This window comes from Alligator mississippiensis, chromosome 1 (genome assembly GCF_030867095.1).
Source record: "Alligator mississippiensis isolate rAllMis1 chromosome 1, rAllMis1, whole genome shotgun sequence".
Taxonomy (NCBI): domain Eukaryota; kingdom Metazoa; phylum Chordata; order Crocodylia; family Alligatoridae; genus Alligator; species Alligator mississippiensis.
In genome coordinates, this window is record NC_081824.1 from 447,912,330 (window position 1) to 447,934,035 (window position 21,706).

At 46.8% G+C, this 21,706-nt stretch overlaps 1 protein-coding gene across 2 annotated transcripts in view; it reads left to right on the plus strand.

Annotated features, from left to right (window-relative positions):
• Positions 1–1,782: 1,782 nt before the first annotated feature.
• LOC102568158 (transmembrane 4 L6 family member 1) overlaps positions 1,783–21,706 on the plus strand; it is a 37,935-nt gene continuing 18,011 nt past the window's right edge. Inside the window, exons 1-2 of one of the 2 annotated variants that reach the window (XM_019483623.2) lie at positions 1,783–1,854; positions 16,539–16,721. In XM_019483623.2, the coding sequence (XP_019339168.1) occupies positions 16,551–16,721 (171 nt within the window). In that variant the 5' untranslated portion in view covers positions 1,783–1,854; positions 16,539–16,550. Of the gene's footprint in view, positions 1,855–7,965; positions 8,150–16,538; positions 16,722–21,706 lie in introns of those variants that run through there. The other variant, XM_019483622.2, reaches the window with a different exon arrangement.

Here is a 21,706-nt window from a genome sequence, read left to right on the forward strand (position 1 = left end):
TCTGCCATTATTATGGGCAGTTTGGAAAAAGTTTGGAAGTCCGAACAGCTCATGGGCAGTGCAGTGAACTTGTTGAAAGTACTGTACTGTACAGTACTGGGACTTATTCTTTATTCAGTACAGGTACAGTATCATAGTGCTGTAGTGGTAGTGATGAGTGAGCACCAGAGGAGCAGCTTAGCAAATGGCTCCCAGACAAGCGACATACTGCTGCTCTGGCCACGTGTCTGGAAGGGCATAGGGGGCGGGGGCATGTGCCCCCAGATCTGCCCTGAGCGTAGCCCACCCCACCCCAACCAGACCAGATCTGGGGTCACATGTCCCTCCCTCACCCCGCTCCATGCCCTCCTGGACAAGCAGCAGGAGCCACTGGACAGGCCGTGGCTTCTCCTGCAGCCACCTGGCTCAGCCCTGGCACTACCTGCCTCACCCCAGTGGGACCAGCCGGGGGACCAGCTGGACGAGCTGCGGCTTGATCTGCGGCTTCTCCCGCGGTTGTCCAGCACAGCCCTGGCACTGCCTGCTTTGCCCCGGTGGGGGCAGCCAGGAGAGAAGCTGGACCAGCTGCGGCTTCTCCCGCCACCCATAGCTCCTGCTCCCAGAGCCTGAAACAGCCCCAGCTGGGCAGTGTTTGCTTCACCCCCTGTTCCAGCCCTAGTCCCCAGCTCCCGCTGGGGCCCTGATTTGCACCCCCACGGACCTTTCCTTCCCCCTCCCCTTGCACTGACAAACCTATGTCCAGCATCCAGTGTCATAAAGTTGAAACCCATGTCAGAACTTCAAAACCCAGATGTCAATTTACAAACATCGTAAGTGCAGTTTGTCGTAATTCGAACCATTGTAAGTCAAGGACTGTCTGTAGAGCTATAAAATTATGAGAAATACCAGTTCCCCAGAGATGCAAGATGTATACTCTGCATAACATGCATCAATATATGTTTTATTATTTCATATTTGTCACATTTAATATTTTGAAAAAAGGAATGACAGATTTTTTTTTCAGGAAAATAACCCCTTATTTCCCCCACTTGAAGAAAAGTCTGAATATAGAATCATAATAAAAAGAACTGAAAAATAAAATGTGTGTTAGTACCAACAATGAGATAAATTCCCTTGTCAGTTATACTTAGGGCAATTTGGAATAATGTTTTATATTCCGGTGGAGTCACTATGGTTTTATATCAATACAAGTAATAGCAGAATTTGATCTTTTACATACTAGAACATACTAGTTAGCAAACCATTTCTACATTAATAATGATACTCAGCTATTAATAGCATAAATGGACACTAAAATATGCCCTAACAGAATAGTAGCATAATTATTTAGATTTTTAAATCAGACACTGTATAATACAAAATTATGCTACGACTGATATGGTTTTGATTCTTGATATGGACTACACATTTTAATATGGTAAGAAAGAGAGAGAGAGAAAATGAATAAATTTACCTTTTCTGATAATGTGTGCCCTTCAGCATAACTGGAAAATTAATAGAGTTTATGGTTAATAAAAAGGAAAGATAGCAATGATGTAGAATTAATATAACCAGGAGGTATTGATCAGTGGAACACAGAATGCTTTCAATCAATAACACACGGTGACAGACACATACCCCCTCAGCTTGGTTACTAGCCATTTCAAAGAAAGTTCAAGGTCTTTCTAAATACTTTAGGATAAATTTTCATTTATTTAGGGCAAAGCCATCCCTCCAGGAAGTCTGAAGGGAATCATCATCATCAGACAACAAGTTTAGGTAAACTTTCCATTAAAAGATCTGAAGCATTAGCCACCACTCTCCTGTCTGTGCTCTGTACTCTCCTCCACTCCATTATTTTTGACCTGCAGTCAGGTAAGTTGTTGTAATTTACTTTTCAGACGCAGATCTTACAGCTGCTGTGAACTGTATGTATGAGAATCTCAACCCCTTGTTTTTAGCACCTTTTCCCTTTGAGCAAGGAGGGCAGGGATGGAAGAACTACTGCAATAAAGCCTGCACAAAGGGGTTCTGTCTTCAAACTGGGTCTTTCATTTGTTTTTAAGAAACCTTATCAATGTCACAGATGCTGTATTTCTTTTGGCGGTGAAAAAATATAGTGATGATACAGATAAAAATGTGTAAATGAAGAATCATAAAAACATTTAGATTTTGATGATGACGACTGAATCCTAAAGTCACTGAAAACTAATGTTTGAGACTATTTCAGGGCTCACAATCACTCTTGGTGTTTTTATTATAACTTTCTTCTACTGTGTTTCTAGTGAGTACACTCATTACTATTAAATTGTTAGAACTACTTTATTCATTATTAAAATTGCTATTTATTTATAATGTGTACTTGATTGTGACTATATTAATAGTTATATTTAAAAAATAAAGGTTAGTACTTTCAACTGCAGGAGCTGGGCTCAGTTCTATTGCAGGGCATCCTATTGTCCCATGTATGAAACTGGCTGTAGAAAAAAGGTAAGTGGAAGAACCTGTCCATGTCTCAGTAGCATTCTTTTGCCTCACACTTCTGCATTTTAGACCAAATCATTTTAGAGAACGATTCATTTTAGAACTGAAAACTATACTCTCCATCTCTCCCTTATGTTGCATGACAATAAAATCTCATTAATTCTCACTTCACTAATCCTCAAACCCCAACTAGCCTTCTTAATTGATTTCTCAGCAAAGATTACTGAACTTCTTATACTATAAGAAATGAATAAATCTGAACAAGGACACTGATAACTTGATGCATTAAGCTAAACTACTACTACTAATATAAAAATAATCATAATATAATAATTATATTTTCCCATAATGTCTATGAGCCCTAGTCATGGCCCAGATACCCACTGTGCTAGGTGGTGGGCAAAATTAGAACAAAAAGATGAGCCCTGTCTTCAGAGGTTTACAGTTCAAGTATAAACTCTTCCTCTCTATTCCCAGTTGTACCTTTTCACCCCTTCCAGTCCCATTCTTCTTTCCCATTGCTGAGTCTGTCCATGAGCCAGGGTTGGCGGCGGCAGATTCTACAGTGGCCATAACAGGGCTGGTAGTAGTGTTCAGGTTCCTCCCCACCTGGTCTCCCCAGGTGTTCTCTACCAGCCTGGGAGCAAGGTCGGAGAGGGGGAACATACCTGCTGCCTCCACTGCTGCTGCTCTGGTTGAGCCTGGCTCCCCACACAGTCCAGCTGCAATGGGACAAGAGCAGCTCTGGAGCTTCCCCTGCCCCCAGGCCAGCCAGGGACAGTGGGGACAGCAGCAGTGGTGCGCAGCAGAGGGAGTGAAGGAGAGATGCTGCTGGGCATATAAAGGGAAACAAGAGGGTGCTGAGAGCACGGGAGGGGAGGCAATTCTTATGTGATTTGGGGACTTAAAGAAAAGTCTCTGGCTGTGCCTATGGTGTGGTCTCCACCCCCTGGTGTGGGGAGGGGAGGCTGGCAGCAGGGATGCAGCCAGCCCTGCAGTGTTGGTTGCTACTCCTGAACTCCCTTTACAGGTGGGAGGCAAAAGAATGCTACTCAGACATGGACAGATTCTTCTTCTCCAGATCCTTGTGGAAGATCCTCCCCCACACGGCCTGGCAGCTGTCAGCAGGGAGTAAGTTCACGGGTGACACAATGTCTATCTTCCTCACCACCTCCTGTATCTTGCAGTGGTTCACTATTTCATAGATTTCATAGACATTAGGGCTGGAAGGGACCTCGCAAGATCATTGGGTCCAGCCCCACTGGACCTGATGGGGTCATTGGGCCTTTCCCCTGTAGTTTGTACTTGCTACAGAATTGCTCCAGGGTTCTGCAGAATCACAACAGTTCCCAAGCTGCTAGACTCATGCATGGCAGTATGTGCACTCCCCAGACTTGTAGCATGTGACTTGCAAAATACTTCATGAAGCAGGCTGTTTTAGACCCTGTCCTGGTTGCCAGCTTGCAGATCTGGCTTGTGTTTGGCCCAGAGGAATAGCAGGACATCTGGTATTCATTGGCTCTCCCTGTCCATTCTGTCTTGTACAAGGTTTTTCTCATCACTTTCTCTCATTTGGAGCCCCAGAAGAAGATGTGTATGGACCTCTGGATTCTGTGGATAATTTGCTTTTGGGGGGGGGGGGGGGGGGGTGACCGAGCAAGAGGGTGAAGACCAGTGCAGTGTACAGAAGCATGAGCATCATGTGCCCCCTCATTGACAGCCAGAGTTTGCACCACAGTCCCAGTCTCTGAGACAGAGCTGGCTGATACAATTGAGAGCTGCTGGCCGTATCTTTGAAAAAACTTATGGCAATCAAGAGAGGTCCTGGATGATTGGAAAAGGGAAAATCTAGTGCCCATCTTCAAGAAAGGGAAGGAGGAGGAACCAGGGAACTACAGACCAGTCAGCCTCACCGCAGTCCCTGGAAAAATCACGGGCCAGGTCCTCAAGGAATCTATTTCTAAGCACTTGGAAGAGAAGGTGTTTAGGTACCATCAGCATAGATTCACCAAGGGCAAGTCAGGCCTGACCAACCCGATTGCCTTCATGATGAGATGACTGGCTCTGTGGATGCGGGAAGAGCAGTAGACATTGTGACTGCCAGGTCTCAAACACCCGGTCACGTGCAGCCTTGGTCTGAGCAATGGGTGGCGTATGCCTTGCAGATTCCCGTGAACTGCCGAGTAGATGTTCCCTCTGTGAGTAGTCTTCCCCTATCTCACCTGCCATGACTTTGAATGTTTCCCAGTGGAGGGTTGACTACCCGGGGACCTTCTGCAGCACACGGTCTGCCCGATGGTCACCTGTGGGGCTCTGCCACCCCTACACCCCAACCTTACGCCACCTCGATGGATCGCTCAGTCTTCTGGGCCACGTACCCCTTCACACATAGCTGTGGAGCCTTTCAAGTTCCTTCCCATCCTGGGTATCAGCTCCTGAGGCCGATTCACTTACTCCATCACGGGTTGTATACGTTCAGAGGTCCCAATCGTGGAGCCTGTACTCACCTAGAGTGGACTCCCACCCTAAGGCCTGAATCCTATATGAAGCCCTTTGGGCTTTGCACCAATTATTCTATTTATATAAGCCTCTCCTATCTCTCAACCCCTTCACATGGGGAAACAAAAGAAAAACGTAAAAGAAAAGCACAAGACAACACATTTACTGCATCGCTAGGACTCTTAGTAACTCCTTTCCCTGGTCCCTTACATCAAGGTACCAGGTGGCTACTTCCCTACGGTCTAGCTACAGGATGACCCCTGTTCGGGGCCGTGTACCCTTGGCCTCCTGCTCGGGTCATCCTTTCCTCCTTTTCCACTTCCTCCATGAGCCTGGTGCTGCCCCACTTCTTTCCCTTCCAGGGCATCCCAACACGGGTGCCTTGTAGTTCCTCAGTGTGTGGCTGACTACTTTCTGTGTTCAGGGTAAGTGCCCTGCTTCTCTGTAGCCCTTCCTGCTGCTCCTGCTGGGGCTCTCCTGGTGGGGAGAATTCCTTCTCTTTCCAACTGCTCCCAATACTCCCACCTGTTATGGTGTGGGTCTTCGCGTGCCCTTCTCTGCTTCCCCTGTTGCTGCTGCCTTCGCAAATTGCAGGGGCTGCTTCTGGGTCGTCTCCAGCACTAAGGATCCGTTCCCTGCCCCTGTTGTCACGGCCAGCGTCAGGAGCCTCCTCTGGCTCCTCGTCCCGTGCTCCTTCCTCCTTGAGAGATTCCCGAAGTGGGTCTTGTGGCCCCGCACTCTTCGGGTCTGTTCTCCCTCTCTCTCTTCATCCGCTGTTGGCCATTTTTATTCTTGCCAGACAGTGATTGCTGGTGATGTCATTGGCTGGTCTCAGCTGAATAAAGACGCGGCTAATGAGCCGCGCAGGATTCTCTCCCTGTTCCCGCTGCGCCGCGGCTCCTGCTGTGAGTGAGTAGTTTTTTCTTGTTTTAACTTTTATATTTGTTTCCTCTCCCTTCTGTCCGTTCTGTCCCCCATAACTTTCTTTTCTTATTTGGGGTCCTTCCCCCCGTTCTCTCCCGGGACAGACATGATATACCCTAACTTCATCAAGGCTTTTGATACGGTCTCCCACAACATTTGTGCAAACAAGCTAAGGAAGTACAGGTTAGATGAATGGACTGTAAGGTAGATAGAAAACTGACTGGATCATTGGGCTCAGAGGGTAATAAAGCAATGGCTCAATGTCTAGTTGGCAGCCAGTATCAAGTGTAGTGTCCCAGGGGTTGGTCTTGGGGCCAGTTTTGTTCAAGATCTTTATCAACGACCTGGAAGATGGAATGGAGTTCACCCTCAACAAGTCTGCAGATGACACCAACCTCAGGGGTGTAGTAAATATGCTGGAGCATAGGGCTAAGATTCAGAGAGACCTAGACAAATTGGAGGATTGAACCTAAAAAAGCTCATGAGATTCAATAATGACAAGTGTAAAGTCCTGCACTTAGGATGGAACAATCCCATGCACTCGTACAGGCTGGGGACCAACTGGCTAAGCAGCACCTCTGCAGAAAAGGACCTGGGGGTTACAGTAGACAATAAGGTGGGTATGAGCCAAGAGTGTGCCCTTGTTGCAAAGAAGACTAATGGCATGCTGAGCTGTTAGTAAGGGTGCTGCCAGCAGATTAAGTGATTCTTCTCCTCTGTTTGGCATTGGTGAGGCCACATCTGGAGTACTATGTCCAGTTTTGGGCCGCCCACTACAGAAAGAATGTAGATAATTTGTAGAGAGTCCAGCACAGGGCAGTGAAAATGGTTAGGAGGTTGGGGCCCATGACTTCTGAAGAGAGGCTGAGGGAACTGAACTTATTTAGTCTGGAGAAGATAAAATTGAGGGGGGATTTAATAGCAGCCTTCAACTATCTGAATGGTGGTTCCAAAGAGGATGGAGCTAGATTGTTCAGTTGTGGCAGATGACAGAACAAAGGTCAGAACAAAGGTCAATATTCTCAAATTGAAGAAAGAGAAATGTAGGTTAGATATTAGGAAAAAATCTCTCATGAAGAGGGTAGTAAAGCACTGGAACAGATTACCCAGAAAGACTGTGTAATCTCCATCCTTGCAAGTTTTTAAGACCCAGCTAGACAATACCTTTGCTGGGATGATCTACTTGGGGATGGTCCTGCTTTGAGCAGGGGGTCGGATTAGATGCCCTCCTGAGGTCCCTTCCAACCCTTGTTTTCTATGATTCTACGAAATGTAGCCATACCCACACAAGTACACCACTCAGCCTCAGCAGTACACCCCAATCACTGTCTCTCAAGCCTGCCTGCTGTCACCTAAATCCCTTCTCTACAAACCCCTATGTTGTTCCCTGTCCTAGTGCTTCACCTTCCCAACTCCATCCCCTGGCACACTGCCTTCTATCCACATACATTTAGAGTCTCATCTCTTCCTCATCTTTCCCTCCCCTCTTGGCTGGCCATTGACCAGTTTGAAGCGTGCCGGGACACTGCTGCACCATGCAGGGGGCAAGTTGGGAGCCAGTGGTGCTCTTGAGCACCTAGCAGTGGGAGAATGTCTTCTAGTCTCTACACAGCTAAGGGACTATGCGGAAGTAATGGAAGAAGGAAGAGTAGACTTCTTGTGCCTCCCTGCCTAATGACTATGGAAAATGCTGCCATTTCTTGCACCATCATTAGGGTCCAACAGGCTTGAGCTCAAACACTCAGACTAATAGCTGCCTGTGAAACCAGTGTATATTGTGGAAAAAGGCTGGGGCCTTATTCCCAGTGTCCCTTCGCATTATACCATCAGACTGTATTTATAGTCTAGCCCTTTGGCTCCAATACTTACAGCTTAATTTTGTGCAGTAAACTTCTGTCTTGACTTCCCTATTTTGTGACACCGCACACAACTTAAAAGGTTGTGGCAGGAAAAAACTGTGCCAGCCTACTGCAAATCAATGTGACCTTGGGGGGCATTGACCAATGAAACAGTGCCTTAAAAAAAATCAATGTTGCAGGGTGATATAATCTTTACATTGACTAACCAGGCAGAGTTTGGGGTATTTCCTCATTCTTTGAAGAGAAGCTGCTCTTTGTTTAATGGAATCCATTGCTTGAGAACATATCTGTGCCTCTCAGACGGATACTGGGTAAAAGAAAGATAAAAACTTGAAGCCAGTTAAAAATTAACTTTGATGTGAAGACGTGAAGCATCAGTAACCATTTTATTCCTGTACATCAAGGTAAGTACATCAAGATATTTTCTTACTTCCCTCAACTTTACAGGATGAAACATATTGAGAGTCCTAGTTAAGAACCAAAAAGCTACTGCAGCAGCTTGCCCAAAGTTGTTAGGAATGGGTTTGACTCTTGTAGGATTAGCAAAAATGTTTGTGTTTGGTATGTCATCGCTAATTTTTGTATCTTGGTCAGAATCAGCTGTGATTTAAGTAGGTGCAAGCTGCATTGACTTTCATGGGAGAAGCGCTCACTAAATTTGCTTGTCGATGTTTAGGTAGATTTCTTTGGTAATGTCAGTGGTAGTGGACCAAGTTGAAATCACTGTAGCTCAAGGTCAATGGAATTATGTTGCTTTACACCAGCTGAGGAGTTGTGGGTAAGTCTACAAATGCAATTAATGTGCATGAATATTTTGCATAGAAAATTCAGGTGCATTAAACTCTGACCCAGCACACATCTGAACTTGTGCCCATTGGGAACAAATTTGCTCTTAACAGGAGTAGTCCACGACTGTTCCTGCCCTGCTCTATGTGCCCCTGCAGCAGCCAGGGGGAGTTCCAGGCTCGCCAGGTGCCTGCCCTGCTCTGGCAGAGGGATCAGGTGCTGGTCCTGATCTTTGTAGGGCTCCCAGCCACATGGAAACTGAGATGTGGTCCGACCTCCACATGGCTGGGAGGCAGTGTTCCACTGACCTGGGATAGCTCTCTCCACCCCTGTGGCCCCTGCTGCCTAGGCTGACTGGGAGCAATTTGCTCCCAGTCAGTGTCTACATGTGTGCTTTAGCACATTAGTTTAATGCACCAATTTGTAGTGCCTGTATCTACTGGTATTAGAAAAATGGCACATTAGACTAATCTTCTTCCCAGTAATTGCTGCACATGTGTAGACAGCAATGCTTTACTGCATATTAGTCTAATGCGCAGCAAAGTATCTCATGTAAACGCACCATGTGGAGGATTATACACATGAATGCTGCACAAGGTTTTTAGAATCTGTCTGATCTGACTTAAAACAAGGGGGTAGATTATGTTTCCTTGTTTGCTTCTGATTGAATAAAGAAAACAGTATAGAAAATAGGCAAGGGTTAGCAGACCCAGGAAGGGCATGGGTTAAAATACAATGCAAGGGCAGGTGAGAAAATGTTAAAACATTAAATTAAATGCACAAAATTGAAAAGGAAATAAGCGAGACTGGAAAATATCTAGTGCTACATCCATTCTGTCCCCTCCACACACATTTTCTGTCAACTTAAAAAAAATTATTCCCTTCAATCTGGGGCTTTTTAAATATCTGCAAAATGTCCTGCCCAATTTTTTGAGCATTATATAAACAGTTTGTAATGAGAGTGAGACAGGTAGTACTTTGGTTAAACAGCTGTTCTAAAGCAGCTAAGAGCTAACTTGCTCTTAAAGCTTAATTACTTTCCCTTATGCTTAAAAATATTCAGAAAATGTGGTTTATAATAAGTATTGTTATTAAAACTTTGTAGCAGCACAGAACAATGCTAATTACTCTTTGTAGAAATTCAGATTCAGAAAAAGACTTCAGCAGTCTCTACTGCCTTTTGGCAATCCAGTGGCTCTTGGCATCCTCACTATCTCCCATGGCATACATTTCCAAGCACCAGGTGCCTTTGTTTAGGGCTGTGAGAGGATACATGGCTCACACTGGTCTGTTTAACAGTTCCCAATGGTGCTGTCCTGCATGGATTTGTTTAAACCCTTTTTGAACATGGCTATTCTATTTGCCTTTACAACTTTGTGTAGCAACAAGCTCCACAATTAGGCCCCAGGTAGAACAACCAAGTCAAAACAAACAAAAAACCTCCACATCTTGTTTGTTTTAAACATGTCTCCTACTAGTTTCAGGATGCCCCCTAGTTCTTGTTTTTTGGGACATGGTGAATAATAGTTCCCTATTCACTTTGTCCATACCCGTCATGACTTTATAGATCTCTATCACACCCAGCTCAGCCTTCTCCTTTACAAAAGGAAGAGTCCTAGCCCTTTCAGTCTCTTGTATGGCAACTGCTCCATACCTCTGATCATCTTGGTTGCCTCCCTCTGCACTGTTCCCAATTCTATTATATCCTTTTTTAGATGTGGAGAGTAGGACTGCATGCAGCATGCAAGACATGGGTGCACCATGGATTTATACAGTAGCACAACTGTGGAGGAGAAGAGCTGTTTGGGAAACTTACTGTTGTTGTTGTCATGTATTGTAAGCTACTTTGAGCCTTTCTGGATAGAGTGGGATATAAAATGAAAATAAATCAGAATACATTATTATTTAGATGTCCTTCTTAATTATACTCAACATTTTAATTGGCATTTTTTGGTCACAACCATGCACTGAGCTTTGTTTAGGGGTTTTTAGCCTTGCTTAGATATCTTCATGTCTTTTTCTAGACTGCCTCTTATGCATGTGATGCCTTCCTTTAACTCATCTCTAAAGCTATTTAGCTACTTCCTTCTTATGCCTTCTCATGAACCACCTCTGTGACTGTACCTAGGAGAAGTCAGCCAGTGCACATGGGCTAAGTTGAAGGGTATTTCAAATACACAGCTGAGGATCAGTTGGGAAATAATAATTTTAAAAAATTAGCATTACAAAAATGTGTGTAACCCTTCTGCCAGGCACTGGATGGCAGTAAGAAGGGCACAGAGAGAGGACTCCCACTGCTGCGCACACCTTGGGAGAGGCACAGGGGGCACATGCCCACCGGATTTGTGTCTGGGGAGGAGGTGGGCTGCCACTGCACGCTGAGTTCTGCATCCCATTGCCACTGCTTCAGGAATGATGTGATGCCACATGCCTGACGCCGCTGGTCCCCGGGGCCGGCTCCTGGACGGGCTGCCCAGGCTCTGAGCATCCCATGACCTTCCCCAAGGTCTCACTCACCCCAGCCCCTCCCCTGCCCCACTTCCTCCCTCCCTGTGGGGGCCTCAATCTGCCCCCCCCCCTCTTCCACAACTTACCTGCTGTGGTAGCCAGCTGTCTGGCTGCAATCTTGGCTGCATGCAGGCTCTGTGCCTGTCTGTGTGCAACCCTCCCCACCTGCTGCAGCTGCCCAGAGCCTACCTCCAGACTGTCCTGCAGCCCTCTGTGCTGCCCCATGCTTAAGGGGGCTAGGCCCCATTAGTCCCGGGCTTCTGCCACCTATGGCTGTGTGCCTGCCTGCCACACATGCACAGTTAAAGTATATTCATGGACCTACCAGGACCCATTTGCCAAGATCAATGGTAGTTCTGTGCCTATTCTGTGAAAAATGATACCTTACCCTTGCACATGCCAAGAATTTTCAATAGGAAATCCAAAATTTTCTCAGGGCCATACTCACATGCCTACAAACTTCACAATTTATGAGGGAGAGCAGATGAACACAAAATCTGTCCAGTTGCCCTTTATAACTGACCACTTTAACCTCAAACTGTATTAGCCAAGACCACAATCAGTAAAAACCATGAGTTGCCCCTCAAACCTGCATATTAATGAAGGCATGCAGATAAAGAATATACAGTTACAGACATAACTGTAATCAAACAGGATATTCTATCTGCTCTCTCCTCCCTGTGCTTTGCTTTCTGCATCTCCTGTCACAACATCTGAAAAAGTGAGCTTCATCTCATAAAAAGCTTGTGGTGTAGCACACCCTCACACCCACACACATTGTATCTTGGTTAGTCTGCAAGATGTAAGTCTACCTTGCCTTCCATGTAGACCATAGGTAGGGTTACATTTGCATACATTATGTATAGAGACCTACCCAAGTCCAGGAGGCAGGAGGCTGATTTTGTGGGCAGATTGCAGGGCTGGCTGGCATTTTTGTACCCTCCCCATGCCTCCAATTGGCCGAGGGGCCCTGGTGGCCCTGCCCCCCTGTTGCTAATTGGTGGAGAAAGCTGCTTGTCAGTCTTGCCCCTCGTCACTGATTGGCTGAGCGCTGTCCAACATGTGGCCCCACCCCTTGCTGCTGACTGGTGGAGAGGGGCGGTGTTGTCAGCCAGCCTTTTCAGCAAATCAGTAGTGAGGGGCAGTGGTAGCAGCCATCTTGCCTGATCCCCTTCATGTTGCCAGCCCCCCTCTCTCCCTGGCAGCCTGTGTAACTAGGCCACAGCAGCTGTGAGGACTGCTGTCTCCCACTGGGGAGTTGGTCCCTCCCACCCCACCCTGGATTTTGCACACATCACTCAATTTCATGATTTCTGTAAAATTGTGAATTGAGTAGGTCCCTAATTATGTATAAGTTTTTGCATATATATCATACAAGCCATGTATATTGGTCATTTCCCCATCCTCCGTGCCTCACAGGTTGCTCATCCTACATCAACCGAAATTAGGCTCATCTCAACAACTTAAACTATGCCCTTCCTCTCATTCTTAGACCTTGTCTTCCTCAGAAACTCTACTCAGTTCAAGCAAATCAGTAACCATCTGCCAACGCAATCACACTGGGGCTGCATACAGATATTCAGGGAGGTTAGATCGAATTTTTTAAATGGCCATCTGATCAAATTTTGTTCACCCAGGTGTGGACCTTACATTAGTTAGGTGGATCTGTGTGTGAGCTCTACAGAAGTTCAGGACGCTTAGATTGGTCTTTAAAAATGGCTGACCTGATCTAATAACCCCCTTCCTCCATCGCGACTTACCTTAGGTCAGGTGGCTATTTTTAACACAATCTAATCTCCTCAGATGTCTGTACACAGCTTGATGCAACCCTCCAGTGTTGACAAAGAAAGGTGAGATTTGTGTGATGAAGCAGGTCCTGGATTCAAGCAACAATAAGAGGCACTAGTGCAAGCTGAGGTTTCTTTTTCTCTACGTACAGTTTGGACCACTGCAGCTGCATCAGTAAGCAGGCTTTGCTTGCCAGTACCAGAATTAACACCCAGTTTAGACAAAGTCATCAAGGGGAGTCTTCCATGATTAGTGTGATGTCGGAGGTCTTATGGCGAGCGCCACCTATCGGTTAGGCCACCCACCCCTCATCCCGTCTGCCACGACTTTGCTGGTATATTATTGTGAGAGGGTTCCAGTGGAGTTCTTATCAGAGGGGTTCCCTGACACGGGTGTACTCACAACTGTTGCTTACGGTGTTCTGCAGGGCTCTGCCACCCCTACACCCCGTCCACTTGCCAACCAATCATGTGCTGATGGGATGGTGACCTTCGGTCCTCTGCGGGTTTGCCCACTGTCAGTTTCACCAGGGACTCGGACTCACTGTACAACTCGGCCAGCCCATCCTCTTGTCTCTCTGGCTCTTCTGCTATCTCTTTGCGTCCTTCACTCTTAACTTCTCTAGAAATAATATTCCCCTTGGGTAGGGAGGCTCCCAGAGCTGCCTTCCCTTCTCCAGTGGATTCCAGGGGATTCTGCCCCTGTCTCCGACTCTATTTCTTCTAGGGGCAATGCTGGCAAATGGAGGGTACCTAGTCGTTCCCCTTGCCTCCCTCCTCTCAAGGGGAGTACTGGCCTCTCCCTGCTCGCTCCTTGTTGCAAGGCAGGAAGTTTCACCTTGCTTTCCTCTGCTAGTGGTTTAGAGGCTTCTCCTGCCTCTTGTGGTGGTACAGCACAGCCTAGCTGGTGCCTTTCCCCAGTAGGAGCCTCAGCACGCCAGACGTGCTGCCTGCTCTCTCTCCCTCTCTCTGGCTCCCCCTCCCTGCGGGTGCTGTTGGGGGGTTTTAAACTTTCCTGCAGCGGCCATATCGGCCACCGCAATTGGCTCAGCTGTCTCCCTTACTGGGAACAGCTGCTTAAATAGCCAGTGTAATGCCGGTTCGCACGGCTGCAGCTGCTGCCGCGGTCTCATCTCCGGCACCGCCGGGTCTCCCGGAGGTAAATTACCCACTCCGGGGTTCTGTTCCAGGGTTTTGTCTGCCCCGCAGCCTTTCCTCGCCCCTCCTTGCACTCATGATGGCAGCGTGCCGCTGTCACAATTAGCAACACGGAAAAGTTTTTCTGTTGGCACTGAGGGAGACCATATGCTTTAGCTTCCACCAGGAAGTACAAGATTCAGAAGTTATTTTTCAGTACAGAAGGGGATATTTTGGGGCAGGAAATTATTTCAGCTGGAGGGCTGCTTAATGAGTTTTGGTGCGCTGTTGAGGGCTGCAAGGGTAGCTCCACTTTTGGACAGGTGCCATGCCCCCTGGTCACCATATTGGGACTGGAAGACCCACCCCCTAATCCCTGACCTTTGCCACCAGAAGTATCTCCCCTTACCCCCAGAAGTACTCCTTCTGGGAAGGAGGTTTGCCATCTTGGAATCAGAAAAAAACCCAAATTGTATACTAAAAAGTAAACAATGAAAATAACATATTTTAATTTTACTTAAAAAAAAATATTTTTGTCCTGATTTGTGTATGTTTGTGTGGTGTATATAGAGGCGATTGCATAATACCTCAAAATGAAGTCTTACTCTTGTATATTGTAGGGGAGTGTGGGCGGGTGGTGGGATATGGAGGGGAGAGTGTGGGGTTTGTGGGGGGCTGTGTATGTGTAGGTACGAGAGAGGATGTGGGGGTATGTGTGGATGTGAGTGGGTAGGTATGGGGGTTTGTGGGGAAAGTGTTTGTGGGGATGTGTGCGTGTGTGTGGGTATGGGGTTTTTAGGGTATGTGGAAGGGGAGGGTGGCTAGGAATGGGTGTAGGGTGTGCATGGGGGGTGTGGGTATATATGTAGTCAGGGGTGTGCACATAGCAATGAGTAGGGGTCCCCCCAGAAGTGTTTGGGGGTGTGTGTGAGGGGGTCAGTGTGGGTAGGAAAGGTATGTGTGGGTGCAGTGTTTGTGGGGTGTGTGATTGTGTGTTGGGGAGAGTGTTGTTGCAGGGTTTGTGGGTATGGGGGGTGGTGCATGGGACTCCCCTGCATGTGCCTGAGCCGGTCAGGACCTGCTCCTGCCTCACAACAGCCCAAATCCTGCATGCCCTGCAGTGCCTCCCCACCACCACCAGCAGTGCACAGTCCCAGCATGCCCTGCACCCACTCTGAACTCACCCCTGCGGAGTGGACCAGCCAGAACCTGGCACAGCCCTGACCCAGCCTGCCCAGTGCCTGCTCCACATCACCCACCCAGGTGCGTCCTGCTGCCTCCTGGACACGTAGCGGGGCTGGAGTGGCTCTGCAGCTGGACTGCCTTTCTAGTCAGCCCAGGCAATGGCTCCTTCTGCTGCCACCAGCCCCAGCCCTGCGATACTAGCGGGGACCCATGCTGCACATGGGGCAGCCTGGAGGTGGCAGTGATGCAGTGTAGATGTGGGGCAGCCCAGCACAGGCTCCAGATGGCTGCAGCAGGGGACTGCTGGCAGTGGGAGGGGGAGGGGCTGCTTTCCTTTTGCATTGAGCAACAGATTTTGTCCAGTGCCGCCACTGTTGAGAGCAGGCAAGCCTGGAGCAGGTGTAGGGTGCACAGGATCAGAGCTGTACAGCACGGGTGCCTGCCAGTACTGTGGGGCCAATGGCAGTGGCAGTGGCAGCCAAAAAGAGCTGCCTGCCACCTGGGCTGCCTAGAAAAAGCAGTCCAGGTGCTGAGCTACCCCAGCTCCACTGTGTGCCTAGTGGGTGGCAGGACATGCCAGGGCTGAACTATGCCTAAGCCAGGGGACCAAGGGACCCACCGTGGGCCAGACAAAGACCTGCAGCCCGCAGGCCATATTTTGCCCACCCCTGGGATATATTAACAAAAAAACCCAAGAGCCAGAAAATACAGGAGCACTGTTTTGCACATTACAAACACATTTCTGCAACTTCTCCCCGAGCAGAACAAGCATTTAATGTATGTCTCAAGCAACTACTGGTATAATCACAGAACTCCATTTTTCCCCTTTAAGTGAACTAAGTGCTCATATAAGTGTCAGTTTCCATAGCCTTGCTAACTGAAGTCCTCTTTCCTACAAACTAAACTAGCCCAGCACAGGCAGCAACAACGCAAGCTTTAACCAAACCTTGCTTTTATTGTATCTCCTGGTGAAGATGTAACTCAAATTGTAAGAGAATTCTTCAGTCTTCCTGCTTATTCTGTTCTGGATCTCACTGCTGAGACTACCAGGAAGGTTGCCAGTTAATGACAATCAGGCTAGTGTTTTCAAAGACATACAGTTATTTGCTAGGATCACGAATGAATTACCAGTTACTTGCACATAGGACATAGCCATTTCACACAGGACCAAGATCTGTTTACTATTGACCTGGCCCAGTTTTGAATACAGAATTGGGGTCAGGGGGTTCAATAGCTCTATTTGGTAACACCTTTCTTGGAAAAAAACTCTCTTGCTTCAGCACCATTTTCATATATTTTATAAAAATTTCTCACTCACATGAAGTCCTACTCCTCCATGTTTTTAAAGCACAAAGTAACCCAGGCTTTCTTTTCTCATTTCTTTCCTTAGTATTGATCTACCATGTGCACTGGAAAGTGTTCAAAGTGCATTGGGGTCATGCTGTTCCCCCTGGCTATCTGTGCTATCATCTCCAACCTTCTCCTATACTTCCCCAATGGACAAGTTCTAGAGAGTAACGAGATAACCGATTTGGTCTGGTTTTTCCATGGCATTCTTGGAGCTGGGATCTTGGTAAGAGATAAATTTTGTTATTGTTTTAAGCATTCCAGTTTTGAGGCTTATGAAAGCCTCTATCAGTTTAACAAAGATCAATAGGGCTGTCTTTTATATTTGTGCTTAAGCTAATTTATCTGGAGAAGAGGGTATGAAACTTAGAAGTGATATACCAGGAAGATTAAAAAGCAAGTACTTGAATAAGAAGTATAATTTCATGATGAAAATCTTGGCATACCATGAACTTCAAAGTTTCCTATGACAAACAAAAGTATCAGGCTTTTCCTCATTCATAAAGAATAGTAACAGAAACATTCTTTGCTGGTCATACTGTAGCTTGATGTCTAAATTCAGCAATGGTGACTGTGTAACTTTTCATTTCAATTGATTACTTTATTACTCCTTTTGTTGGTTTTAGTTTCAGATGTTTTATGAGGCTTATTAAGGGAAAAACTGGAACTTGTTTGTACATATCATGACAATGATAATAATAAACAGCAAAAACAAACATCATCTAGAGCAGAACCACTCAGTCACTGCTAAATTCCAAGTAGTTGCTAAGTTCAGCCATATTCATATCGCCCCCTCTTTTTTGTGTCCACTGTTTTAGGAATGTCTGTGTGACCAGGTTTATCTGCCTGAACATCGGGATAATGACTATTTCTTTTGTTAGGCATTAGCCCAATTTAAGGTGCATTAAGGGCATGCGTCTACACATGCATGCCCTTAATTTGCTTTAAAATGGTGATTTTAGGCTATTCAGACATTTTTACATGTACTCAGAGACGCGGCACCAGGAGCTTTAATTTTCAAGTTGTGCTAATTTAAAAGCACCTGTGTGTTACATGTATCCCCGTGCTGAAAATATAGTGGTGGGGCACTTTGAACTAAGGCTCTTTGAAAGTGTTTTATTTCAAAGTGCCCCACCACCATTTTTTCAGTGCGGGGGCTCTCAGGGATCCTGAAACACGTGACACAGAAGGCTGCCAGAGCCCACCAATTTCTGTGCTCCAACACACTTGATTGAGTCTGTTCCGATGCACTGGATTTCCAGTACGTTGGAACAGGCTCCACGCATATATATAGGAGCCCTTCAACCCTAAATTTGATACTGCTCAGAGAGAAGTATCAAATTTATGCATGAATAGCTAAATAACATTAGCAAACGCATACACATGCTAATGTGCATTAGCACAGTGTGCATCAATGGAGAGACACCATGTTAATGTGCAGTAGCACATCTGCATGTGCACTAATGTGACTTAGCTATTTGCACCTACATTTAATGCACCTTAATGTGCATTAGTACATCCACGTGTAGACATGTGCCTAAAGTGCCTTAAGCAAAGGCGCATTAAGTTTAGGCACACGTAAATATACACGCAGACATGCCTGGTGTAAATGGGTTACTTACCTAGCTTCCTTTTCAAGGCCAGTCAGCTCTGTGTTCAGGATTTATAGCCTGTTTATTTTTCATGGGGCAAACTTGTTCCCACAGAAACAAAACAGACAACAACAAAAAATGTATAACAAACAGATAGACCAAAACCTATAGCCTTTCTTAGACCCTGAGAGAACAGCTTAGGCACTGTACTGCTCCCCACAACACCACAACCTCCCATCTCTCCCCTTTGCCTTCTGCCCCTGGAGCTTTTAGGGCTCATAGTATCATAGCATCATAGTGCTTAGGGTCAGAAGGGACCTAAACAGATCATCAGGTCCAACCCCCTGCCCCGGGCAAGAATGGGTGCTGGGGTCATATCACCCTAGCCAAATATTTGCCAAGCCTCCTCTTGAAGACCCCTAAGGTAGGGGAGAGCACCTCCTCACTTGGGAGCCCATTCCAGAGCCTGGCAGCCCTAACCGGAAAGTAATGTCTCCTGATGTCCAGCCTGAACCTTCTCTCTAACAATTTGTGGCCATTATGCCTCCACTATAATCCACTTTTCAGTTGCAGCTAGCTTTCCAGCCAGGCAAGCTCTTAACTGTTGTTTACCTGCAGGTGGGTCTCAGGCTAAGCTGCAGGCTGAGCATCTTCTTACACACATATTTTCAGAAAAGAAAATATGCTAAATTCATCTAGTTCACTATGAATAATTTGCCCTCTTTTGATGTACCTCCTACTTCATATACTGTTAATGTACCTTTTATTCATGCTGAGTTTGACTGTATGCAGATGGGAGGTAAAGGAAGCTGACAATTGTACAACAGACCCTGGTGGAAAAGTCATACTGCTCAAAGCCCAGGAGGCACTGGCTGCTAATGAAAGAAGGACTGATGCTCAGCATGGCATCTCTGCATCAGTCTTATTCAGAAAATTACTTATTTTATGGGTTCTACATAAGTCTGCCTTGTGGCCAGGGTGGAGCACGTTAAAAATGTGAGTGGAGGAAGAATATGCACTGAGCCTGGAAAGAGAGGTGACATCACTAGGAAGTTACTGATTTGTAAAACAACGATGTTACATGGATGTGTTTTTTCATAACAGAATGTGACAGATGGAACCTGACAAAGAGTAAGAGGAAAAATGTTATTGTACCCATTTTCCTGATGAGAATCTGAAGTAGAAACATATTAAGCAACTTACTCAAATTCACACAGGATGGTGTTTCAAACAGGGAACAGGGGTGCTTGGGGTGCCTGTCTTTGAGACCAATGGCTGAATCATAAGAGCATTCTTCCCATTAAGTGCCCAGATTTGACTAATTCCAAACATGTTCTCCTCTTCCACTCCCATTTTTTAAATTGCACAAGAATCAGAACTCTGTTTTGTTTAAAAATCCCAAATTTCTGAACTTGCAAAATAAGGAAATTGAAAAAAGAAAGAATGACTCAGTTTGTCAATAGTGCTCAGTTCTGCAGACTGTGAGTCAATCTGAATGCAGAATGGCACCACTGTGAAACGACTGTCTGAGCAACATCAAACCCACAGACTTAATTTCACTGGCACCAGCCTCCTGGCAAATTTTCCTTTGACCTCAAAAGGCAGAGTACTGAAATCGGTCACTGGAGAGAGAGACTGGTGACAAACTAAGTCATGCACATTGAACCAAGCAAAACAGCTCAAACCAAGCATAGACAAAATAACCTGCTCACAGCTTGGGCAGATCTGCAAGGAAAAGGCAGGGTGTAGCAGGAAGTAGAGCAGTTGACTCACCAGGTGACAGTGACTTCTCGGTCAGTATCTGTGACAGGCTGAGCGTGGTTCTAGAGGACAGCACTGAACTCACTGCACTAGAGGTCAATGTCCTAGTCCAGTGCACATGGTAGATCAATGTCCTAGTCAAATTCCAATAGTTAGTTATACTCCGTTCACATAAATTCTCTGTGGAGGCTCACTTATTAGGCAATTACATTTTAAACTGGGTATATCTACACTTGCCTATTAATGTGCAGCAATAAGCCCTGGAGCTTATTGCTGCCAGTCTGAATGTGCACCCAGACTGCAACACATTGAGCTGGGTCAGAGCAGCCCCAGCTGGCAGGGAGTCCTGGGGGTCAGCTTATTCATAGATTCATAGATTCATAGATGTTAGGGTCGGAAGGGACCTCAATAGATCATCGAGTCCGACCCCCTGCATAAGCAGGAAAGAGTGCTGGGTCTAGATGACTCCAGCTAGATGCTCATCTAACCTCCTCTTGAAGACCCCCAGGGTAGGGGAGAGCACCACCTCCCTTGGGAGCCCGTTCCAGACCTTGGCCACTCGAACTGTGAAGAAGTTCTTCCTAATGTCCAATCTGAATCTGCTCTCTGCTAGCTTGTGGCCATTATTTCTTGTAACCCCCGGGGGCGCCTTGGTGAATAAATACTCACCAATTCCCTTCTGTGCCCCTGTGATGAACTTATAGGCAGCCACAAGGTCGCCTCTCAACCTTCTCTTGCGGAGGCTGAAGAGGTCCAGTTTCTCTAGTCTCTCCTCGTAGGGCTTGGTCTGCAGGCCCTTAACCATACGAGTGGCCCTTCTCTGGACCCTCTCCAGGTTATCCGCATCCCTCTTGAATTGCGGCGCCCAGAATTGCACGCAGTACTCCAACTGCGGTCTGACCAGCGCCCGATAGAGGGGAAGTATCGCCTCCTTGGACCTATTCGTCATGCATCTGCTGATGCACGATAAAGTGCCATTGCCTTTTTTGATGGCTTCGTCACACTGCCGACTCATGTTCATCTTGGAGTCCACTAGGACTCCAAGATCCCTTTCCACTTCCGTGCTACCCAGCAGGTCATTCCCTAGGCTGTAGATGTGCTGGACATTCTTCCTCCCTAGGTGCAGCACTTTGCATTTCTCCTTGTTGAACTGCATCCTGTTGTTTTCTGCCCACTTGTCCAACCTATCCAGATCTGCCTGCAGCTGTTCCCTGCCCTCCGGCGTGTCCACATCTCCCCATAGCTTTGTGCCATCTGCAGACTTGGACAGAGTACATTTCACTCCCTCGTCCAAGTCACTGATGAAGACATTAAAGAGTATCGGTCCAAGGACCGAGCCCTGCGGGACCCCACTGCCCACACCCTTCCAGGTCAATACCAACCCATCCACCACGACTCTCTGGGTGCGACCCTCTAGCCAATTCGCCACCCACCGGACTGTGTAGTCATCCAAGTCACAGCCTCTTAACTTGTTCACCAGTATGGGGTGGGATACCGTATCGAAGGCCTTCCTGAAGTCTAAGTATACGACATCCACCCCTCCTCCTGTGTCCAGGCGTTTCGTAACCTGGTCATAAAAAGAAAGTAGATTGGTCAGGCACGATCTGCCTGCCACGAACCCGTGCTGATTTCCCCTCAGCATAATTTGTCCTGCCGGGCTCTCACAAATGTGAGCCTTGATAATTTTTTCAAAGACTTTGCCAAGGATGGAGGTGAGACTGAAGGGCCTATAGTTGCCCGGGTCCTCCTTCCTCCCCTTTTTGAAAATGGGGACCACGTTGGCCCTTTTCCAGTCCTCCGGGACTTGGCCCATGCGCCACGAGCGTTCGAATATTCCCGCCAGTGGCTCTGCAATGAT